Source organism: Micropterus salmoides, unplaced genomic scaffold (genome assembly GCF_014851395.1).
Source record: "Micropterus salmoides isolate LMB-PRFRI ecotype aquatic unplaced genomic scaffold, ASM1485139v1 Ms_hic_scaffold_6, whole genome shotgun sequence".
In the NCBI taxonomy this organism is placed as follows: Eukaryota; Metazoa; Chordata; class Actinopteri; order Centrarchiformes; family Centrarchidae; genus Micropterus; species Micropterus salmoides.
This window is the reverse complement of record NW_024044348.1, coordinates 3393065-3414150: the sequence shown is the minus strand read 5'-3', so window position 1 is coordinate 3414150 and position 21086 is coordinate 3393065. Positions and strand designations below refer to the sequence as shown.

The 21086-nt window shown below is 45.5% G+C and overlaps 1 protein-coding gene across 1 annotated transcript; it reads left to right on the top strand.

Moving 5' to 3' along the window:
• Positions 1 to 2223: 2223 nt before the first annotated feature.
• On the top strand, positions 2224 to 15930 carry LOC119890063 (tubulin polymerization-promoting protein family member 3-like). Its single transcript, XM_038701088.1, has 4 exons — positions 2224 to 2578; positions 11711 to 11911; positions 12076 to 12229; positions 14547 to 15930. Exons 2-4 carry the CDS (start codon positions 11724 to 11726, stop codon positions 14739 to 14741), a joined length of 537 nt encoding a protein of 178 aa, XP_038557016.1. The 5' UTR covers positions 2224 to 2578; positions 11711 to 11723; the 3' UTR covers positions 14742 to 15930.
• Positions 15931 to 21086: the final 5156 nt, after the last annotated feature.

The following is a 21086-nucleotide window of genomic DNA, read 5'->3' as shown; positions in this document are numbered from 1 at the left end:
TCATGTCCCCACAGACAGAAAGACTGACTGTCTGATTCATGACCCCACAGACAGAAAGACTGACTGTCTGATTCATGTCCCCACAGAGTGACTGACTAACTGATTCATGTCCCCACAGACTGACTATCTGATTCATGTCCCCACAGACTGACTGGCTGATTCATGTACCCACAGACTGACTAACTGATTCATGTCCCCACAGACAGAAAGACTGACTGTCTGATTCATGACCCCACAGACAGAAAGACTGACTGTCTGATTCATGTCCCCACAGAGTGACTGACTAACTGATTCATGTCCCCACAGACTGACTGACCGATTCATGTCCCCACAGACTGACTATCTGATTCATGTCCCCACAGACTGACTGACCGATTCATGTCCCCACAGACTGACTAACCGATTCATGTCCCCACAGACAGAAAGACTGACTGTCTGATTCATGTCCCCTCAGACTAACTGACTGATTCATGTCCCCACAATTTCAGTAAAACCCGCTCACGTTCTCACACTCTGTGTTCTCTGGCAGCAATCCAGTTGAGCCTGGAACTGTTTTCCAGTGTTTGATCTGTAACCCACTGATGGAACTAAAATAAACCAGGTGCAGGAGCGTGCTGGAGCTTTATAAAGGTTTTTGTCATGTAACTAAGGCAAGCCATGGAGCTCAACAAGTGTGTAAACATGTAGTGTGACGCCTTCACACGTTAAAGTGGGAGGCTGCTCACACTTCACCTGATTCAGCGCTGCCAGCTGAGCTTCCGTCCTCTGACATGTTTCTACAGCAGAACGGGAAACGCTGCAGGAGCAGCTGCTGTTGAGAGGGATGCTGGAGTTTCTGTTATTCTGATGCGTTTCTGGAGAATCTGGTAGAGGGAAAAGAAGCATGATCCAACGTGTATAGATAAGATAAAGCATCTACTTGAGTTATACTTCATTCTCTGGCTGGTTTGCCGCCAGCTTCCTCCGAATGTATCCTGAACGGACGGCTCCAGATACGTTCCTCTTTGCAACCAGAGGGCCCCTCAGTTAATTTACATTTTAATTCTAACACCCAGGAGCTGTTGTGTGCACCAACAACCACTAGGTGGCATCTGTGAGGGAGGTGGAAACCACACAGCGATCTGCATCCACACCAGCGTTTTAGCTGCGTATCAGAACTGATCTCCGTCTATATTAAAACAGCAGAAAACGCACATCACGTACACTGAGCATGTGCATGCCTGTGTAAACAGGAAGCAGATTGTCTACTCCGCAGCTGCAGAAGATTCAGCTAAAGAAGAAAGTTCTACTAGAGACAAACGAAGAGCAGCGACGGTGAAGAACCACAGCAGAGATTTATCTGCATGGACCGACAGCGAGGTGGAACTGTTACTGAGAGGATCACGGGAGGACAAAGAGACTGTGGCAGCAGGAAACAGACTGGGAGTCGTCACAAAGTAAATATGGAGACATGCACAGCACAAGTGTATAAGTTTTATATACTCAGTACAAAGTATTTTAATAAAACTGACTGATCGTTTTCACCTGTCAGCACTGACACTCTACCCCGGAAACTAAAACAGGGTTTTCGGCCGACCTGAAACGTCTGAAACAGCAGTTTGAGAAAACATTTTTGTACATAAAGAAATAAATAAAAGTTTCACATGTGATGAAGAGTGAATAATCAGCTGTTCAGGAAGTTAAGGGATCAGCGTGTTGATTTTGTGCTTCTGATGGTCATGTGACTCCTGGTCCCTGGAGACATGATTTCATGTTTACTGTTTGAGTATCTCAGGTTTCTGAGCTTCTCCCCTCACATCTGATCCGTCTGCCTTTAATCTGGAGTTTCACATCCATCTTCCTGTCAGACCTCTCGAGCACAGTGAAGCACTTCCTGTCAGATGCACTTCCTGTCTGTTATAGCTGAGCGCACTGGTACACATGCTGTCATTGTTTGTGTTTCTGTTGTCATGACGACGGCTCCAGATTACATGTGATGTTATTTAAACTCAGAGAGCAGCTGTGTTCTCCAGGTGAACCCGTCAGGACCTGCTCTTTGTAGCTGCACCGTGGGGCCTAGTTAGACCCATGGGGGCCAGCAGACCCACAGGGGCCAGTTAGACCCACGGGGGCTGAAGATATTCTCCAATGATTTTTTTTCCATTCACAGACTTTAGTAAACAGATTTTTGATAATTATACGAGCTAAATAAATAAACTGTGACTGAAGTTGAAGAGATCTGTGGATTATTTCCCCTCGATGACAGACGTGAAGCGGTTTATAAATAATGATTATATAATGATTTATTGCTGTTAAAACACAGCATGTGGCCTTTGAAAGGTCCCCATCCGACCTGTGACCTCTGACCTCCAGCTCCGGGAGCTGACAGGAGCCTGCATGGAAGCCCTGCAGGAGGACCAGCACTCCTCCCCTCCTCCTTTCCTCCCTCCCTCTGTTTTATTGCCCTCCCCTGATGTGGGACAGGGTGTCGCCATGGTGACGGAGTAAACAGATGATAACAAGCCGTGAGCGCTGCAGAGCTCACTGAACGCTGCAACCGCCGCTGAGACAGGAGAGACCGAGGACAGAGGACAGACAGGTAAGACTGCAGGACTCTGTTTTTGTCTGTCTCTGCAGAACTAACTGGATTTTAAGAAAATGTTGAAATGTAAAAACTCCAGACAGAAAAGTGTTTTTAGTTTGAATAGTTTATAAAGAATTACTACATAACACAGATTAATTCATTATAAATATATATATTTAGTAATCATTTTAATCTAATAATTAATAATCTAATATAATTTCAGGTTTGTTTCATTTGAAACAAACTGATAGAAACAGTGAAACAGGCTCTTCAGATTATTAACAGCCAACAGATTAGAGAAGCTGGAGCCAGTTCATTCACACAAACAGACTCTACTGATCGATTATTTGTTATATTCTATTTGCCAATTATTCTTGGATTACTGGACTAATGAATGAAGCAGCTGGTAGTCTGAATTGTACTTGGCTTTGTGTAGTGCAAAGAACGATCTAAAACTGTCAGTGTTTAATGAAATAAAGAAGAATAAGAGTGAAGAATAAAAGCGCACACGTTACATGGACCTGAACATCAGAAACGTTCAGGAGGTCTCACACAGTCATGTAACATTTAATGACCTCAGATTTGGATCATTTCAGTTTGTTTGTAGGTTGAGTGACACACAGTGACACACCCATACAGTAACACAGTCTAACTGAAATACAGAAAACAGAAACAGCTTTATTGTAATTATACAAACTGATCTGCAGTTAATATTATTTCTGTCTGTAAGATAAAGAAAAAGTCCCTCTTTAGGTTTTTACATGAGAGTGGACTGAACGACTCCGCAGGAAGGATCTTTTTCTTCTGTTGAAAATGTTCGTGTGTCTGACAGGAAGACGAGCTGCAGCTCATGCAGCCCCTGACGTCGTTTTATAATGTTCAGTCCATCGCCCGGGCCCGTTGGCCGTCCATCGCATAGCCTCTAATCACGTGTCCACCACCTGCAGTGCTCTGACGACATGACCACATCATGTTGTCAGAGACACCCGCAGCTCCTCCACGAACACATCACACTCCTCCCTCTCGTTTCCGCCGTCATCTTCCTGCAACAACTCGCCTTTTTCAGAGCGAGACTTCAGTTTCTGTTAAAAACAAAGGGGGTCATGGGGAGTCCCTCGTAGGGATCCTTTCCATGATTTTGTCAGACACCTGGTGTGCTGATGGCAAAAAGAAGCTTTCTGTGGACGCCGTTTTGATGGGAAGGAATACAATAGGAAGCCGGTTCAGCTGCCGGCTGCAGCATCTGCTGCACAGATTCAAAACTCTTTGTACCTACTTGTTATTCCACACCATCACATGAACACAGGGCCCAGGTTTAAAAGAAGAGAAACTCGACCTGAAGCATATTTCTACACATCTGCCCAGTACTGTCCCTGATGGTCTCCTGTGTCAGGGACATGAACCAGGAAACTGACTTTCTCTTATCCGGGATGCCGTCCAGCCTCTCAAACACAACACGCTCTGCTTTGACAACTGATCCCAGTGTAATGTCAGACATGTCTGCCCACATCTACACCTGCTGTGAAACCTGGTGGAAAGCTGCTGGGCCCTGAGGTACCCAGACCTCCTGCTGACACCAGAGAGGATCAGGACCTCCTCTGGCCTCACCTCGCTCAGGTGGGTTTGTCATCAGCTGCAGAGACAGCACCAGGACGCCATGGGGAGGGTGAAATTCAAACATAATGGCTGTAAATATCACAGTTTATCCTAAACGTATGGGGGATGAGGGTCTGGACTGTGCGGGCGTCTCCACCTGCGGATCAGCAGCACAAAGGGTTAAAGCTGAAGGTAAATATAGATCAGAGGGTGTGGCGCTTAATAAACACACACCCAATCACATCATCGCTCTGAAGCAGCTCAGCAAAGCATGACGTTGTCTGAGCTAAACGATGAGAAAACAGGACCAAGAGTCTAAAGTGGAACTGCCTTCTGAACGTAAGTTAGAACACTTCCTGTTCAGGATGGGTCTGTTTCGGACCGGACCGTGTTCAGTATTAAATGCAAATGTTACCATTTGATCTAATTTGGTGCTGGAGGTCGGGGCGATGCCATCCATATTCACCACATGTTTAGTTAATGCGTCTCGGAGGAGTTTGGACCCAAGTACAAGGACTTCTGTCTTACCCGAGTTCCAGGTTTTTACAGCCTGAAGGCAGCATGAAGTTTAGCCTGCTTTATGTTTCTGTATTTCCTGTTTCACTTTGGAGTTGTTCGGCCCCTGGTGTTGTGGTCTTGTTTCACTTCCTGTGTCACTGATTGTCTGAGCAGTCTCACCTGTTATGTTCACCTGCTGGTGTATGTGTTGGGCTTCTCCCTTCACTCGGTGTGTGTTCATTGTTCATGGCTGCACCTTTCAGTGTGTCGTCATTTGTCTCGTGTCTCAAGATTACTCCTCCTGTTTCCCTTGAGTCATTTTAGATTAATCCGTCATTTCTGGACTTCACCTGGATTGCTGTGCTTGTTTTGGACTTCACATTAACTTCAGGTTTTCACACTCCATTTAAATAAACCATCTGGTCCAAACTGTTCCCCATGTCCGCACCATGGCAGAACGTAACTTAGCTGACTGATTGGTTTCCTCTGGCTTGATCAATAGGTATGATTGAGTATCATCGGCATAAGAGGGAACATTTATCTGTGTTTCCTGATAATATTGTCTAAAGGAAGCATATACAAGATGAAGACTGGCTTAGTAAGACTGGGTGGTCTCATTCCAGGTCGGAGATATGTCGTGTCAGCTCATTAATCTTTACCTGTATAGGTGGAATGTAGACTCCTGTTAGGATCACCCATGCAAACTCTCTTTGGGAGGTGGACTGGTCTGCATTTTGATGTATTCCAGATGTGGTTAAAATCAATGGCAGCTGGACTTGGTTGAAGATACTAGAAGATGTTTCGTCCCTCATCTGAGAGACTTCTTCAGTTCTGACTGACTGCTGAATGACCGCTGGTGCGTTAGTGCTCCTTGCAGTTGTAACGACAGTCGGTATGGTCGTTAGAGCCACCAGCTACACTGTCGTTTTATTAAAGAGGTCATATTCTCCTCACACAGAGGTTCAACATTTCATTTAGGGGTTGTACCTGAACAGGTTTACATGGTTTAAGTTTCAAAAAACACCACATTTCTGTCAGACTGCTCATTGCTGCAGCTCCTCTTCTCACCCTGTGTGTTCAATGCTCTGTTTTAGCTGCAGAGTGAAGCATCTCACTTCTATAAGATCTTTGTTGGGAGCTGCACATGCTCAGTACCTAGGTAACAACTGCTAGCCAATCCAAAGCAGAGTAGGGCGGGTCACGACAAGCAAGGTAAACAGGGCTTCAGTTCAGTCGTACATGTTGGGACCCGAGTCTGATCCAGAAACACAGGCAGAACAACCAGAACCAGCTTCAGAACCTAGACTGGATCAAGAGTTCAGAGTGGTGAGTTATTAATCTGTAACACATTTATCTTTCATAACGTTTGAACCGAGCTCTGTCTCTACATCACAGCAACAGCTTCGTGTCCTCAGACTGCCTGGAGGGGCTCTAACGTTGGGTAGGGAGGGACGTCTTGTCACTGTGTGCTGCAGCTCAGTGTGTTTCTCCACCAGTGTTTTTGAGGGTGTGCCACGTTAACTGCTAGGCGAGCACTGCTGCGTGTTACGGAGTGACGCAGAGAGGTTACAGAAGTAAAGGGTGGATTACTTTTTCACTTTGTAAACCTGTTACATAAGAGATTTATAACACAATAAAGGAGAGAGAAACAGCCAAAAAGCAAAATATGACCTCTTTAAAACCTCTGAAACATTTTTAATAAACGTGTTTTTAGTCTGGAGCTGAAAAAGTTGAGTTTACTAACTGAACTGAATATGGACGAACTCTGAGTGAACTGAAAATGTTCGACCGTCTGGAATCTGACATCTACACACAAGCTGCATGTCTACGACAGACTGAGTCTCTGACATCAGTTCAGCAGGAAACAAGCAATGTACACAAGCAGAAGACTTGTAAAAACAGAATAATGTAGATGTAGTGAGTGTGGAATATTTTAATGTTGAGCTCTTTGACCTATGAGATTCTCTGTTTGTTAAACTTGTTAAAGTAAAATCTATGAAGATTCTCAGTCATCCAGGTCATAGTTATCCAACGAAGGTTAAAGTCAAGGGCAACTGGACTTGGTTGAAGATACTGGAAGACGTTTCGTCCCTCATCCAAAGGACTTCTTCAGTTCTGACTGACTGGCAGGGAAACTCAGCTATTTAACCTCAGTGGGGTCGTTGGCCCGGGTCATCGATACCGCTGGTTCGTTAGTGTTCCTTGTTGCTGTGACGACAGTCGTTACAGTCGTTAAGACTACCTGTGGCCAAGACTGAACGACCATCGTTGGTATCTTCACCTGAGGCCAATAGGTTACGTTTGTTGAGTTTCCTGGGAAGTGATGAAAGGACAGCATTGTAAGTGGGGGATAAGTGGTGGCGTAGACCCCCTCCCCTGTTCAATGACGGCTTCTCAACCCTGGTGTAGATGCTTCCTTGACACCTCTTTCAAACCATCCATCTTCTCTGTCTAAAATGTGCACCTGGTGGTCCTCAAACGAGTGTCCTCTGTCCTTCAGATGTAAGTAGACTGCAGAGTCTTGACCTGAGGAGTTGGCCCTTCTGTGTTGAGCCATGCGTTTGTGTAGTGGTTGTTTAGTCTCCCCAATATACAGGTCTGTGCATTCCTCACTGCATTGGACCGCATACACTAGATTGCGTTTCTTGTGTTTGGGTGTGCGGTCTTTGGGGTGGACCAGCATCTGTCTTAGTGTGTTCTTGGGTTTAAAAAACACAGGGATGTTATGTTTGTTGAAAATCCTCCTGAGTTTCTCTGATACTCCAGACACGTATGGAATCACAATGTTGTTGCGTTTGACCTTCTTTTCCTCCTCCCCTGTAGTTTTGTTCTTCTTGGATCTTGTGGCTGTTTTCACAAAGGTCCATTTAGGGTATCCACAGGCTGTAAGTGCCCCCTTCAGGTGGTTCCGTTCCTTCTCTCTGGCTTGGGCGCTTGTTGGTATGTTTTCCGCTCTGTGGTGTAGTGTTCTCATGACCCCTAGCTTGTGCTCCAGTGGGTGGTGGGAATCGAACAGTAGGTATTGGTCTGTGTGTGTGTGTTTTCTGTAAACACCAATCTCCTCTTCAATGTGTACAGCGCAGTCCAGGAAGGCCAAACTGTTGTTGTGAACATCTTCTCGTGTGAACTTGATGTTACTGTCCAAAGAGTTGATGTGTTCTGTGAAGGCTTGCACTTCCTGGCTTTTAATTTTGACCCAGGTGTCGTCCACATATCTGTACCAGTGGCTCGGTGCTGTTCCTCTGAAGGAGTAGAGGGATTTATTCTCCACTTCTTCCATGTAGATGTTTGCCACAATCGGGGATACCGGTGAGCCCATGGCACAGCCATGCTTCTGTCTGTAGAATCCACCGTTGTACTGGAAGTAGGTGGTGTTTAGACAGAGGTCGAGTAATTTTCAGATTTGGTCAGGGCTGAGGCTGGTTCTGTTGTCCAGGGTGTTGTCTTGTGTTAGCCGTTTCCCTAACGGTTTCTGCTGCCTCTGTGGTGGGGATGCAGGTGAACAAAGAAGTCACGTCATAGGATACCATGGTTTCATCTGGATCCAGTTTTAGTCCTCGAACTTTGTTTACAAAGTCAATAGAGTTTTGGACGTGGTGAGGCGTGTTTCCCACCAATGGAGCTAAGATGGTAGAAATGTGTTTGGTAATGTTGTAGGTGACCGAGTTAATGCTGCTGATAATCGGCCTGAGTGGGCACCTGTCTGTACCTCATCTGTCTGTACCTCACCTGTCTCTGTCTCACCTGTCTCTGCCTCACCTCTCTCTGTCTCACCTGTCTTTGCCTCACCTGTCTGTACCACCTGTCTCTGTCTCACCTGTCTCTGTCTCATCTGTCTCTGCCTCACCTGTCTGTACCTCACCTGTCTCTTTCTCACCTCTCTCTATACCTCACCTGTCTCTGTCTCATTTGTCTCTGCCTCACCTGTCTCTGTCTCACTTGTCTGTACCTCACTTCTCTCTGTCTCACCTGTCTCTGCCTCACCTGTCTCTGTCTCACCTCTCTATGTCTCACCTGTCTGTGCCTCACCTGTCTCTGTCTCACCTGTCTCTGCCTTACCTGTCTCTTTCTCACCTGTCTCTTTCTCACCTGTGTCTGTACCTCACCTGTTCTCTTTCTCACCTGTCTCTGTACCTCACCTGTCTCTGTCTCATCTGTCTCTGCCTCACCTGTCTCTGTCTCACCTGTCTGTACCTCATCTGTCTGTACCTCACCTGTCTCTGTCTCACCTGTCTCTGCCTCACCTGTCTCTGTCTTACCTGTCTGTACCTCATCTGTCTGTACCTCACCTGTCTCTGTCTCACCTGTCTCTGTCTCATCTGTCTCTGCCTCACCTGTCTCTGTCTCACTTGTCTGTACCTCACTTCTCTCTGTCTCACCTGTCTCTGCCTCACCTGTCTCTGTCTCACCTGTCTCTGCCTCACCTCTCTCTGTCTCACCTGTCTTTGCCTCACCTGTCTGTACCACCTGTCTCTGTCTCACCTGTCTCTGTACCTCACCTGTCTCTGTCTCATCTGTCTCTGCCTCACCTGTCTGTACCTCACCTGTCTCTTTCTCACCTCTCTCTATACCTCACCTGTCTCTGTCTCATTTGTCTCTGCCTCACCTGTCTCTGTCTCACTTGTCTGTACCTCACTTCTCTCTGTCTCACCTGTCTCTGCCTCACCTGTCTCTGTCTCACCTCTCTCTGTCTCACCTGTCTGTGCCTCACCTGTCTCTGTCTCACCTGTCTCTGCCTTACCTGTCTCTTTCTCACCTGTCTCTTTCTCACCTGTGTCTGTACCTCACCTGTTCTCTTTCTCACCTGTCTCTGTACCTCACCTGTCTCTGTGTCATCTGTCTGTGCCTCACCTGTCTCTGTCTCACCTGTCTGTACCTCATCTGTCTGTACCTCACCTCTCTCTGTCTCACCTCTCTCTGTCTCACCTGTCTCTGTGCCTCACCTGTCTCTGTCTCACCTGTCTCTGCCTTACCTGTCTCTTTCTCACCTGTCTCTTTCTCACCTGTGTCTGTACCTCACCTGTTCTCTTTCTCACCTGTGTCTGTACCTCACCTGTCTCTGTCTCATCTGTCTCTGCCTCACCTGTCTCTGTCTCACCTGTCTGTACCTCATCTGTCTGTACCTCACCTCTCTCTGTCTCACCTCTCTCTGTCTCACCTGTCTCTGTACCTCATCTGTCTCTGCCTCACCTGTCTCTGTCTCACCTGTCTGTACCTCACCTCTCTCTGCCTCACCTGTCTGTACCTCACCTCTCTCTGCCTCACCTGTCTCTGTCTCACCTGTCTGTACCTCACCTCTCTCTGCCTCACCTGTCTGTACCTCACCTCTCTCTGTCTCACCTGTCTCTGTCTCACCTCTCTCTGCCTCACCTGTCTGTACCTCACCTCTCTGTACCTCACCTCTCTCTGCTTCACCTGTCTGTACCTCACCTCTCTCTGTCTCACCTGTCTCTGTCTCACCTCTCTCTGCCTCACCTGTCTGTACCTCACCTCTCTCTGTCTCACCTGTCTCTGTCTCACCTCTCTCTGCCTCACCTGTCTGTACCTCACCTCTCTCTGCCTCACCTGTCTGTACCTCACCTCTCTCTGTCTCACCTGTCTCTGTCTCACCTCTCTCTGCCTCACCTGTCTGTACCTCACCTCTCTCTGCCTCACCTGTCTCTGTCTCACCTCTCTCTGCCTCACCTGTCTGTAACTCACCTGTCTGTACCTCACCTCTCTCTGCCTCACCTGTCTGTACCTCACCTCTCTCTCTGTCTCACCTGTCTCTGCCTCACCTGTCAGTTGGTTTACTCTCTTTTCAAAAAGGGCTCGTCCCGCCTGTGCTCAGGAGCGGGGCCCCTTCCTGCAGATTCAAGTTGATTGGTCTCTGTTCAGTTGACACTGATATATAACTGATGTGTCAGTTATATATTTGTTTTTCACTGCAGGAGAAAATTGATGTGTAGTGTGAGAGCGTGTGAACTGTTAACTGTCAAAACTGTCAAAAGTCTCACACTTGATGCCTGAGAGTTGGCAGCTCTGGTGTTATTTAAAGGTTAAGCAATCTAAAGTTTTGCTAGTGTTAGCTCCTGACCTTCGCCTGTCAAGGAAATCTGTGTATTATGTGTTTTATAAATCAAAATATTTTTGTGCTTGCGCAACTTTTAGGAGTCTTTTCTACGGACAGTTTTATAAATGAAGCCCCTGGTCAGGATCTTTCTCTGACAGCGGAGAAAATGTTCTGATGCATTATATCGTGCTGTCCTCTGATTGGTGCTGTGAGGCTGCAAAGGGAGTCTCAGGGGGGGCAGGAAGTCTCTGTTCTGGTCTCAGCTCCTGGGTTTGGAGGCTGGATATGAGTTATCAGTGGGTATCTGCCTGGTCCCATTTGCTGCAGGGTTCTGTAGAACCGGTCTCCAGCCAAACGTCTCTAGAGCAGATGAACCCAGACTCGGACTTGAGAGTTCCTGCAGCTCTGTGTTCACCAACACTCCGAAAACAGCTGATGGTCGTAGCGCAGCACTGCAGGTGGGCGGCGGCACAAACAGTGCTGGTTACCATGACAACCGCTGTTAGGGATTGCATCAGTGTGTGTTTGTGTGTGAGATCACACGAGTCTGAGAAACCAGTGAGGTCATGTCTCACCCCGACATGCACGCACACACACACACACACACGCACACAGAAACACACACACACACACAGAAACACACAGAAACACACGCACACGCACGCACGCACGCGCACGCACGCACACGCACACGCACACGCACGCACGCACACGCACACGCACACGCACACACACACACACACACACAGAAACACACACACACACACACACAGAAACACACACAGAAACACACACGCACACAGAAACACACACAGGAAGGAGGAGCAGCGGGCGTCATATTTGGCCTGACTTTCCTGCTGCTTATGGAGAGAAATAAAAAGTTTTGAATAATCTCCTGTCCTCCGCTCAGTGCCTGTTCCTCCTCTACACAAAATTAATTTCACTTGTTTTCTTTACTTGGTTGACTGAACCTGGGTTTTTCTTCTCGTCCTGTTCTGCAGATATTTTGCCGCCATGGCAGAGAGTGCCGACATGGAACAGCTCCTGGCGTCCTTTAAGAAGTTCGCCGTCCACGGGGACACGAAGGCCACGGGGAAGGAGCTGAACGGGAAGAACTGGGCCAAACTGTGCAAAGACTGCAGAATCGTGGACGGAAAGAACGTCACCAGCACCGACGTGGACATCGTCTTCTCCAAAGTCAAGTGAGTCTGCAGTTCCTGTGTGAGGGTGACCAGGCTCAGGCTCCGGGGCCCCCGGGGGGGAAGATTTCATATCATTATGAGAGTGTGATGATATTCTGGAGTTTGATGCAGTGCAGTGAAGGTAACAGAAGGTCCAGTGTGATGTGTTCTATTTCTGTTTGAAGACAGAAGACGTCTCGGGTCATCACCTATGAGGAGTTTCGGAGCGCTCTGGAGGAACTGGCCCCAAAGAGGTTCAAAGGTCAAAGTAAAGAGGAGGCGCTGGAGTCCATCTTCAAACTGGTGGAAGGTAGAGAACCCACCAACGTCGGCGTGACGGTGAGACCAGAAGCTTTTATAACACACACAAATAGCATGTGTTGTAGGACAGACACGGACCCAAAGCAGAACTTACTGTAGACAGTTTACTGAAGGCTCAAGGTTCCTGCAGAGGTTAGGGCTGCCACCGGCTCAAATTTACCTTCAATATAATATTCAAGTGCCCCAGTCTTTGTTCCATAGCACCCCCTGTTGTTAAAAGATGTCAAGATGAAGCCACATTTTAAAAATGCTCCTTTATACCTTTAAGAACCAGCAGGTAAAATAATAAATAAATGCTGCAACAGCCTGTTTCCCTGTGACAGAGGGGTGTTTGCGGTCCCATCAAGACAGCGTGCGGCTCCCTCGTGCGCTTTTTGACCTGCCAAGGCCATATAGTTTTCCAACACTGTGTATTTTTTAGTAAAAGTGATCATTATACATTTTTCCGTTGAGTAAAAATCTACTTTGAATTTTGGAATTGATTATAAATGTTAAACTTTTGGAGCCATGTCTAATTCTCTGGATGCCTGACCGAGTCCGAAAAACCAAGCGGAACAGTGAGAGCTAGCCGACATTATTAGGCGATTATTATTACCGCCTATGAAACACTACAATAGTCAGTCGTTTTTCTAAATTGTATGCTGCATTTACATTCAAACTGTAGGATTTAACTAGGCTATAACGTCTACGTTATAGGGGGCTGCTACCGCTCCACAGTCCTGGTTGCATCCATGATGTACGGAGCTCCCAGCTCAGCTCAGCATCTTTGATGAAGTTGATGTATTTTGTTTGTATCCACGTGGCTGAATCACCTACTGAGTTCTCTTTGGATGAAAACATCAGCTGAATCCTGTTGGTCCAGGAAAAACACGTAAAATAACAAACCCAAAATAAATCACCACTATCTCCTCAACCATTTGGCCTAGATGCATATCCTTTGAAAGGTCAGAAGATACGGAATATAAATCAATTGTAAATTAACATTTATTTTACCATTAAAGAGTAAATGGAGATGCAATAAAGAAAAAATATGATTAAAAAAGCTATATTTTAATGCAAGAAACCATCAAAACCATCATAAGGTAGACTATAATGCACCTGAATATCTTCTACTACACCTGGAATACAACCATAACTGTAAATTTGATGAAAAGAAACTGATATACAACAGTTATTACACAATCTTTCTAAAATATACCAGCCGAATGTCCATGTTTTGGCCATATTTACTGTTTATATGTTCACTTTTATTAGGAGTTATCTTCAAAACATTATTTCTCATCATACAACCACGTTCCAAATAACATAAAGCTTCCAAAACATTGAAATATTGATAAAAACAGTCAATATTCCTGTGACCAACCTACAGGGCTGCAAGTGGGCTCATTCTCTTCATATTGAAGAGACGATTGACATCTTGCATGTCTGTGTAGCTCCTACGGGTCGCCAGCAGAGGCCAATAAAGACCGCCTCTGCCAAAGCAAACTCTTCTTCTCTACTTCAATCTGAGACAGAAGCGAAACGTACAGCCAAGTCGACCTCACCAAGATGGCGGCCTGCCAGATGGTCTCTGTTGACACAAAGGACCGCTGTTTTTGGACAGAAAACAGCTAGAAAAGCAAAAATCGATTACGTCCCCCATATCGGGCAAGTCCATTTCCAAGTGGTTATAACACAGTTCCAAATAACATAACATTGAAATATTGGGATGTAAAACGGCAATGAGCCAAAATCAAGAGGGGGCAGCTGTGTTCAACAGTATAACACTCTGTTGAAGCTTCAGACGGAGGTTCTATCTGTGAGAATCACCAGCGTCTTCATGTTTCATCATGGAGCTGCAGGAAACAAGTCCAGAGCTGCTCCACAGAGACCTGGACCTGCTCTCAGGTTTCAGCTGCCTGAGAGCGACCGTAAAGGTTTGGCCCCTCATCAGAGAGCTTTATGAAGTCATGGGAGTTTGAGCCAGCAGGCAGGGCGGTCTGGATCATCTTCAGATCATTAAACACTCTTTAATCAGCAGAGAGTATCCAGGAAACAGTACTGACTCATAATACTTATTTAAAATCTCTGCTAACGAGAGTCCAGTCCTTTGTGCCCGTGATGAGGGAGGAGCACAGTCAGTACCAAGTCAACATGTATTAAAATATTTTACACCCTCATATCCTCCTATCCTGAACCGCTGTCCCTGCTGAGTGTTTGTCTAAAGATAATAAAGTTTTTAAAGTAGCATTTATGTTCCTGTAGTTCCTGCCCCGGCCTTTAGAGGGCAGCACTTTCAGGTGCCTGTTCGGGGCAGGTCTGATTTTATTCATTTCCTGTCCTCTGTGTCCATCAGAAAGTGGCAAAGACGGCGGCGGTGGACCGTCTGACCGACGCCTCCCGTTACACCGGATCACACAAGGAGCGCTTCGATAAGAGCGGCAAGGGCAAAGGTCGGGAGGGCCGGGAGGAGCTGGTGGAGAACACGGGTTACGTGGGCGCGTACAAGAACGCGGGGACGTACGACACCAAGCTCAAGGCAGAGAAATAACCAGGCGGGAAGCAGAGCTGCCTGCTGGGAGCTAACAGGAAGTACTCAGTCTGGACCAAACCCTGAACTTTGACCCCTCTGCGTGTGTGTGTGTGTGTGTGTGTGAACTGGACACGCTGACCGATGAGCTGCACTCAGATCAGATTGTAAACTCTGGAAACACGTGACAGAAGTAATGCAGTTTGTAATAGTAATAAGTAATCAGTCCCTCTTCATCACATGTGAACCAGGAGAGAGCGGGACGTGTCCGGAGAGTTCAGTCAGAATGGCTAAGAGAGTTATAGGCCACGCCCACACGTCAACATGACACTTGTGCTGTGTCTCAGTCCGCGCACTTCCATACTTACACTTACTATTTTGAGGGCATAAGTGTGTTCACACTGAGAATAACGGCAAAAAGCAGTACACTACCCTGTCAAAATACTGCACTAAGCATATAAGTACATAGTGTACGCAGTGTACTGCATGTTAATATACTAAAGGAAGTACCCGAGTTGAGACACAGCATTGGTATTTTGTGGCGCCCCCTATGAGTCGTCTCAAACTGCTCTGGCACGCCTCTTCCCAAACTGAAGAAACCCCCCACAATTAATGATGATTGGATAAACCGTTAATGTGTTGTGGCCAATTTCCTGCTAAGCCCCGCCCTTTCCGAAGATGCTTTGGTTGATGGCGGCCATGTTTTTCTTCCTCATGTGTACCTCAGTCCTGTGATGCTGTATCCCACACTGATAGAGTCAAATTTAAAGTCATGTGACTGTTTCCCACATTATGCAAATTAGCATATGATCCATGATGGTGGCCTTTATGGTCCAAGAGGATTTAGTAGAACTGAGCTCGTCGTTCGATTGGGCCATTATTTCTCTGGAAGCACTTTGTTTCCAGCTCAAACAAGTCAGCGGTGTCAGCGGTGTCAGCGGTGTCAGCGGTGTCAGCGGTGTCGTGAGCTCAGCTCACAGTTTCAGTTGTGTATCTTTGATCTACAAAAGCTTTTTGATCCACGTTGAACCTGAGAGTCAGGATATGTTCTTCTTTGATTCTTCTATATTTCCATGTTGCAGCTTTGTTCTTCCTCTGCAATGATTTAAAGGTTTTGTTTCTGTCCGACTCTCGACGCAGAAACTGGACTCGAGCTGCACTGGTTTCTTTATGATTGACATTGAATGAATAAAGGCAAAAAACAAACGTGTTTCTGTTGTTTCTTTTTTCTCGTGCAGTCTGTTTCAGGACCTTTTTGGACTGTGTTTGTTGACAGAAAGGTTCCTGGTCCCTGCAGCGCCTCCATCCTCTCAGCTGGTGGGGTAAAGTAGACTTTCTGTCTACTTTCTGTCTCGCTAACAGCATAATAATCCATGTAACGCCGTCACAAACACCTTTACCTGACGTCAGGATGGATTCAGAGCTCAGTAAAACATGAAGTCATGTTTTATTTATTCAAACCAACGTTTCATGCTGCAGGGAACTCGCAGTACTGCAGTTTTTATAAACAACAGACGTCTGTCCAGAAATTCATGTCTTTGGGACCCCCACCAGGACCTGGCCTGACTCGGGGCTGAAAAGAGTTTCCTCAGGTAAAAACCCACTCAGTCTGTATTTAGTTAGCAGGTAGGGAGGGTCAATTTTATCATTTCCAGAATGAAAAACAGAAAAACATAGGAAATATCATTCATCATCAGGTGTGTGTGTGCAGGTGCAGCTTGTTGTCATGGCAGCCACAGTGTAAACAACACAACAGCTGAGCAGCAGCTCTGTGTGTTTGGATTCTGGTCTAATCAGATCCAGATCTGATGGTTCAGCAGAGTCCAGATCAGCCCCCTGCTGCAGGTTCTAATGTGCCCTTTTAGTGCGACAGACACAATACTCTGGCTCTGACTCACCTTACTGGTCATTTGTAAATTAATATTATTTATATATTAAGATATTTTAGTGATATTTGGTGATGTTTTTTCTGATAGTTTACAAATATTTGTACAGTTTTTATCATTAATGATGTTTGTACATACTTTTTTGAAAACAATATTACAAAAACAGACTTTGTGAAGCTCTGCGGCCCACAAACACTGAACAATATAAAACACAAAGTAACTTGTACTTTGAGTTGTTTACTGGTGAAGTACGTGCATACTTTTACTTGAGTAGGTTTGTCAAGTGGTAATTTTGAATTCTACTTTTACACAGTGTTGGGCAGTAGTGAACTGCATGTAGTGAACAGTAGCTTTGGGCTTCTTCTAGTGCTCCTCAGCTGTAATGGACCCCCTTTGACCCCCCGAGCCCTCTGTCTCTGCTCACGTGTCCTGTAAACCAGATTCTTCTCTGACAAGTAAAAAGACCGGGCAGCTGCTCAGACCCGTGCTCAGGCTGTTATAATGGCTAAAAGTTTAACCGTCTTAAAGATAAATCAAATATGTTTTCTGTTTTAGATAAAATCTACATTTGTTTACAACCAAAATATAACATTCAGGTGGGATCGTTAGGACAGGTGTAGGTCTCAGGTATTCCAGGAAGCTGGACTGTCGGCTCACCTGTGAACAGAATTTAGATTTTAATGTTGATTTTAATGTCTGAATTTGTAAAACTAAGCTTTAAAATATATGTAAATCTTCATTTGGTGTCAGTTAATCTATTTATAAACAAACGTTCAGAGATGTTGTTGCATGCTATTTTAGAAGTTACCTGGCTAACTGAGTAATCCTACCCCACCTGGCCTCTAGTTTCTAGAGGTATTTGAGGGACACGTTCCCAGAAACCGCAGGGCTTTTGATTTTTAATGTGTGACCTGTGAACGGGCACTTTGCAATAAACTCAGCTGAGTGGCATGTGACTTTTCTTGTATGATTGTTATAATTTAATCACATTATTAATCGCAGTTTGAACTACTTTTTCTAAGTAGCTTCAATGAACCAAACCAGATTTCTCCCTGGGGGAGCTATCAGCTTCTTCCAGTGTGAAGTGCTTCTACACCACGGCCTACACAAAGTATATATATATATACGTTCCTGGTTTCATATGTATGTCTGCATAAGGCACACTTGTTAACATGGAGTGGTGATCTATGATCACAGGTTGGGCTGTGGGTTGCCAGATATTTTTTGATAGTTCACTTAAATCTGCTGAGACATTAACATTTTATTCACACCCAGGAGGAGAGGAAAAGAAACCGGTGAAGGGAAACGGGGAGGCAGTTCAGGGGAAGAACCCAGACAATCCGTGTATGGTTCGTTCTTTTCAAAACCAAATCAGAAAAACCAAAGAACCAAGTAGTATTTTGGTTTTTCTGTTTCAAAACGGAAACGGAAAAATTGAAAAACAGAAAACCAAAAAACAGACATCTGCTTTGTTGATATTTTTGTTGATATGATATTTAACAGAAAACACTGAGTAAGTACGTGGTTGGGGTGAATGGAGGGCCAGAACCAGCTGAACGGTGTTCCTGTAGGCTACAGTGTGAAACCAAAAGTCAATATTAGGCTACATATTTAAGTTATTTATTTTATTTTATAGCCTATAGGCTAAGGCTATTTCTTTTCAAGTCGCATCTCATATCAACTATGGCAAATATGACTGTAGAAGTGAGCACTACAGGCCTATTATAGAAACAGAAATATTAGAAAATGGGTTACTTGTTTTGCAAGATCGCGTCAAGCTGGAGGAGCCTCAAGCACTCAAAATTCTCCAATTTCTAGCTTAAGTAGTCTACCTCAGCATCAAGGCAGCATTTTATTTTGGGCTGATCTGAAGATGGTTACCTGAGCGATCTAAGAAAATACCCGAATATGTTTATCAAGAGTTTTTCCTTGAGGCTACGGCCAGGGTGCGACCTACGGGGGGCCAGCTTTACTCCTCTTAATAAGACATGAGCTCCACTGAAAACATGATTTGTAATATTTTGGGGGGTCTTTAAAATATGGACAATATGCTATTTTTGCCATTCATTTTCTGTAGCCTATCATCGTTGATCATGCGTAAGGCTTCATCCAGCCAGAGGGATCACTGGCCGTCCACAGAGCACCAGGTCCCTCCCGCGACCTCCTCTCTCTCGCACGCTCCAGCACCCGCTCTCTCTCCGGCAGTAGACCTATGAGCTGTGTTGCCAGTGGAACCGGTGTAACACCAAAATGTGTGAGCCATCAGATTCTGTGACTACTCCCAAATGACAATGTTTTCCTAACCATAACCAAGTTCTTTTGGTGCCTAAACTCAACCAAGTACTTTTGGTGCCTAAACCCAACCAAACTGCAACTGCTTCACATCGTCAACAAAGCCTCTGGCGCTTAACTTGCCATTTGGGTCACAGAATCTGATAGGTCACACATTTTGGTGTCACACCGGCACACTGTACGGTCAGTGGTTCCATGCTCCTAATCCATGTGTTCCTGGAGGCTCTCCGCAGCATGAAAATAAAGGTCAGATCGAAACAGTGTAGGCTGAAAGAAAATTACCCCGAACCTTTTCATCTGTATTTGATTCGTTAATATACAGCTCGCCAAATTAACTAATAACAGTTCATGTCAATTCATTTGCTGTGTACCATTGGATGTACTGACAACTATCGCTGAATTAATTTTAAACTGAAGAAGTCTTAAAAACCGGAGGATTCTCAGGAAAGCTTCCTGTTCCAGTTGCTAGTGAGTTACAAAGCGAGCAGCCTCCGGTACTGCAGCAAGGCCTAGCCTATATAATAGTGTCCTGTTTGTAACTAAAAACCCACATTTGTTGATGTTTAAGTTTGTCTTTATTACATTTAATCAGGCACCGCCATCCCCAAGTGTATCTGCTGCAGGTTTATCAAGTGTAACACACAAAGCTAAACATATTGGTCTCATCAAAATCAATATTTTTGCTTTGGTTTTAAAACAGAAAAACAAAAAAGGTCTGTTTTTTCCATTTTGGTTTTGAAACAAAATAATGAAAGAAGGAACCATGCACGGATTCCAGACACACAAAAAGATCTGTGATGGTTCCGTTTTTATTTACAGAGGTATATTTCATTCCCTTTAATCTTTGTTTTTTCATAAAATATACTCAGACTGAACATCTCAGCTGTGACACATTCATATCAAGCTTTTTATACATAATGTATTTGATCTTTAACTGTACATTATTGATCTTTACATTGTTTATTCAGTGCAATAGATGCATGCCAAATAAACAACTTAAAATATTCTGTTATAAAATAAAATCAATAAAAAGCTGATATTTACTAACTAATATCCTACAGTCATGGAAACAGACAGGTAAAAGCCCCCCAGGCTTCCTACAAAGGAGCAAGACCTAAAACTAAAGTCCTGTTGAGTCTCTTTGTGGTGGTTTTGGCCTGTGCTACCCCCAGAAGTTACAAGTTTCTATCATTATATGACAGAAAACAAGAAAAGCAAACATGAGCCCTTTTATCGATAATGAAAATAATCCCTACTTTTACTTTCCATTTTGGTTCTGACACTTTTACTGAAATCTTCCACGATGAATTCCATTTCAGTTCTTATTATCCAGACCCTGCAGGAGCCCTCAGTCCTTCGGGATCAGTAGTCAGAGTCTCTGGACCTGGAGCTGGATCGTGGCCCCACCACCCCGCCCCTGAATGCTGACACCAGGTCTCTGACGCTGCCGGTCGAACGAGGCATCTCCTCGTTCTCCTTCCTCTTCGTCCTGGTCTTCCTCGGGTTGGTGTTCATACTCTTGGACCGCAGCGTTGGGTACATCCTGTCCTCCCCCAGCAGAAGCTCCTCTGACGGCCCCTCCTCCCCTCCGTTACCATGCTTACTGCCCACCATTTCACCCCCCTGCAACTCTTCGGACGGCCGGGACGTTCTGTCCTCCACTTCCTGTTTGGATTCATCGCCTCCACTCTGGGGGAGGGGTGGACTCCCCAGTGAGGCATGCTGGGAGATCTGGAGGCCTGCTGTGAGCCAGGGGGGGTTCAAACTGGTAGCATCTCCCTGGTCCTGATGGGCAGGGCTGTAGACGATGCTGCTGATGGACTTGGTGGAGGAGAGAGATCCACTGAGTGTTGGAGAGGATAAATACTGTGTGACCTTTGACCTCTCCAGAGGGAAGGATGCTGCTGCCTCTAGTCGGGTTTTCTCTGCTGGTTTCTCCATGTTAGCTTCTGTCTGCTCAGACTGCGGTGAAGCAGGACAGGTGTGGGGGGGTCTGCGGTTGGGGTCGCAGGGGGAGATCAGGATGTCAACGTTTGACTGAGACTGAGTCCTGCCCTTCAGTCCTCTCACATCCAGAGTCGACCCGAACTCCTTTACATCACCTGATAACAGGAAGCAAAACAACCTCATCATTTACCTCAACATTCAGCTTCATTCCTACACAGTCATGTATATGTATATGTCTGAG